The following is a 2,746-nucleotide window of genomic DNA, read 5'->3' on the forward strand; positions in this document are numbered from 1 at the left end:
TATTTGCAAAATGTTGCAACCAAATGCCTGATGCATTTACAAATGCAGCAAAAATAACGAGACATCACATTCCTGCTATTAATACACTAGCAAGGATTGATATTATCAATGAAACAATCATACGGGCAACGATCGACTCATCTATTACACGCCAGAAGCGTGGTAAGCCTGTTGGAGCCAAGAATACTGTTCCTAGGAAACGAAAGGCACGGAATCAATAGGTGCCAATGTTGATAATACTGGAATAATTGACAATTCCACATCCTCTAAACTAATCCAAAAGAGTTAAAGTCCCTAAAAGGACACAAGCCTGAAGAGGAAGAAATCCCTAAAGGAATACAAGAACATAAAAATGGAGAAATTTCTATAAACTATGCTCATTTTAGAGAAATGTGGAATCGTGAGACAAATTGCGATAACATATTCTCATACGTAATAAATGTTGAAATCATGAACGATGTTTAAGCCATGTTCTGTTAATGAATGTCAACAAAGACATGATAGCCAAAATGGGAAGAGGCAATTCAAGCAAAACTAAAATCCTAGCAAACCGTAATGTATTTGGACTATAGTCCAAATGCCTGAAAACATGAAACATGTAGGATACAAGTGGGTATTCACAAGGAAACGAATCAAAAAAATGAGATTGCTAGGTATAAGGCCAAATTTGTGGTTCGAGGCTTCCTACAGAGACCCAAATTGACTTTGATGAGATGTATTCACCAATGATGGATGCTATCACATTTCAATACTTAATTGGTTTATCAATTCAAAAGGACTCGATTGCGGCTCTCTAGACGTTGTCATAGCGTATTGTATGTACAGTGGATATTGATATCTATATGAAAATCTCTGATGGATTCAAAGTCCAAAGTAAATAAAAGGAATCGATGTGTAGCTCTAAACCCAAGCACTAGTCCCGTTGGCTTTCTTGGGCAGAATTTTGGTACAATACGATGTACCACAGTTCCACACGAATGACCCCTTTTAAGGCTCTCTACGGCAGGGATCCTTCTACTCTACTCAAGTTCACAGATTGCCCATCAGCGGTAGAGGAAGTGAATCACCAGATGTTTAAGCGTAACTCCATCTTGGAAGAGTTTAAACATAATTTATCTGTCGCGCAAGGGCATATGAAAGAGAGTGCAGATGTACACCGCCGCGAAGTAACTTTCCAGCCTGGGGATCATGTGTTTTTGAAGCTCCAACCGTATAGGTTTAAGTCCTTGGCCACGAAACAAAATGAGAAGCTTAGTGCCCGTTGTTATAGCCCTTTTCCCGTCGTAGAACGAATTGGACAGGTTGCCTATAGGCTGGATTTGCCTTCTTTTGCTCGCATTCACCCGGTTTTCCATGTGTCTCAGCTCAAGGGTAGCTTGCACGACTCCGTTCCCATCCAGCCGCTTCCCCATGGCCTCACCGATGACTTGAAACTCACTATCTAGCCCGAATCTGTTCTAGCAGTCCGCTCTCTAACATATGGTACCAAAGAGGTGCTTATAAAATGGCAGACCTTGACCTTGACCTTGTTTGAAGCTACTTGGGAAGCCTATGACCTCATCAACCTCTAGTTTCCTCTTTTCCACCTTGAGGACAAGGTGGGTCTTCAAGGGAAGGGTAGTATTGATAGGCCCCCTATTAATAAGGTTTATCAATACAAGGGGAATAGGGGCAGATGGGTGTGAGACGTGTAAATCAACAATAAAGGTGGTCTCTAAAAGTTGTTATGCCAGTAGGATTCAGTTAGAGGAAATGCAAGTGGCAGTAGAGTACTTGGCAGGAATATGGGTAAAGGTCACTAGTATATTAAGGTAGTTAGAATAAGGAATATATAGATCATATTTTTCTCTAAAAGGGTTGTCCATGGAGGCCCCTAGCTCCTCGAATTGCTAGGACTTTCCTTTCTTATTTTCTTTATTTGCATTAAGTCTGATTGGAGCTCATCAAAACTGTTCAATCTTCAATCAATATATTGTTGGTTTACATAGTTGCTCTTGATTTTGTGGATGTGTTGTGTGCCTTACTATTCAGAGAGCTTTGAGTGTGAGCTTTATTAAGAGAAAAGAGAATAGAGTAGGTTGTGCGATGGGGAACCTGTGAGTAATGGGTAGAGTATTCCTGCATGTACGCCGCATTGAGAGAGCGGCATGAGTATGAGAGAGAGAAGTGGTGTAGCCCGTGAGAGTGCATGGGGATGAGGACTATACCCGAGAGTACCCGAGAGAGAGATTATATACTCACATCGCCAAGGGTTCTAAATCCATGCATAACCGAGTCCGATCAGCTAAAAACGAGTAGAAGTCACGGAGAGCGGGAGCGAGTCCCGGCCGTGCCCCCGGTAAGATGGGGCCGTGACTTACTAAAGAGAGTCTCTTTAGTAGAAAAGAGTTCTAAGAAAGAGAAATAGAGAGAGAGAAACAGAAAGAGAAAACAGAGAGAAGTACAAAAGAGAGAGTAAATGAAAATTGTAAGGAAAGACTTAGAGAGATAGAGTTACGGGAATAGACGACTAGAGGGTTTACTTACTGAGCATTATTTGTGCTCACCCCGTTGTCTTTCTATGTTTTTGCAAGATTTAGGTGAGGACACGGTCGGATGGACGTTGGCACACAAGGATGAATGGCTACACTGTCTACATAGTTTTTGATAGTTTTTATTTATGATACTAATTTTGTATAAAGAATGTATATGTTTAATAAAAGAAAAATTTGGGCCCAACTACTTATGTTATTATACATGTATTTTA

The 2,746-nt window shown here is 40.8% G+C and overlaps 1 protein-coding gene across 1 annotated transcript; it reads left to right on the top strand.

Moving 5' to 3' along the window:
• Positions 1–977: 977 nt before the first annotated feature.
• LOC116125120 lies at positions 978–1,445 on the top strand. The gene has a single exon (XM_031410836.1). It carries the CDS (start codon positions 978–980, stop codon positions 1,443–1,445), a length of 468 nt encoding a protein of 155 aa, XP_031266696.1.
• The last annotated feature ends 1,301 nt before the right edge of the window (positions 1,446–2,746 follow it).

Source organism: Pistacia vera, unplaced genomic scaffold (genome assembly GCF_008641045.1).
Source record: "Pistacia vera cultivar Batoury unplaced genomic scaffold, PisVer_v2 Contig160, whole genome shotgun sequence".
NCBI lineage: Eukaryota > Viridiplantae > Streptophyta > Magnoliopsida > Sapindales > Anacardiaceae > Pistacia > Pistacia vera.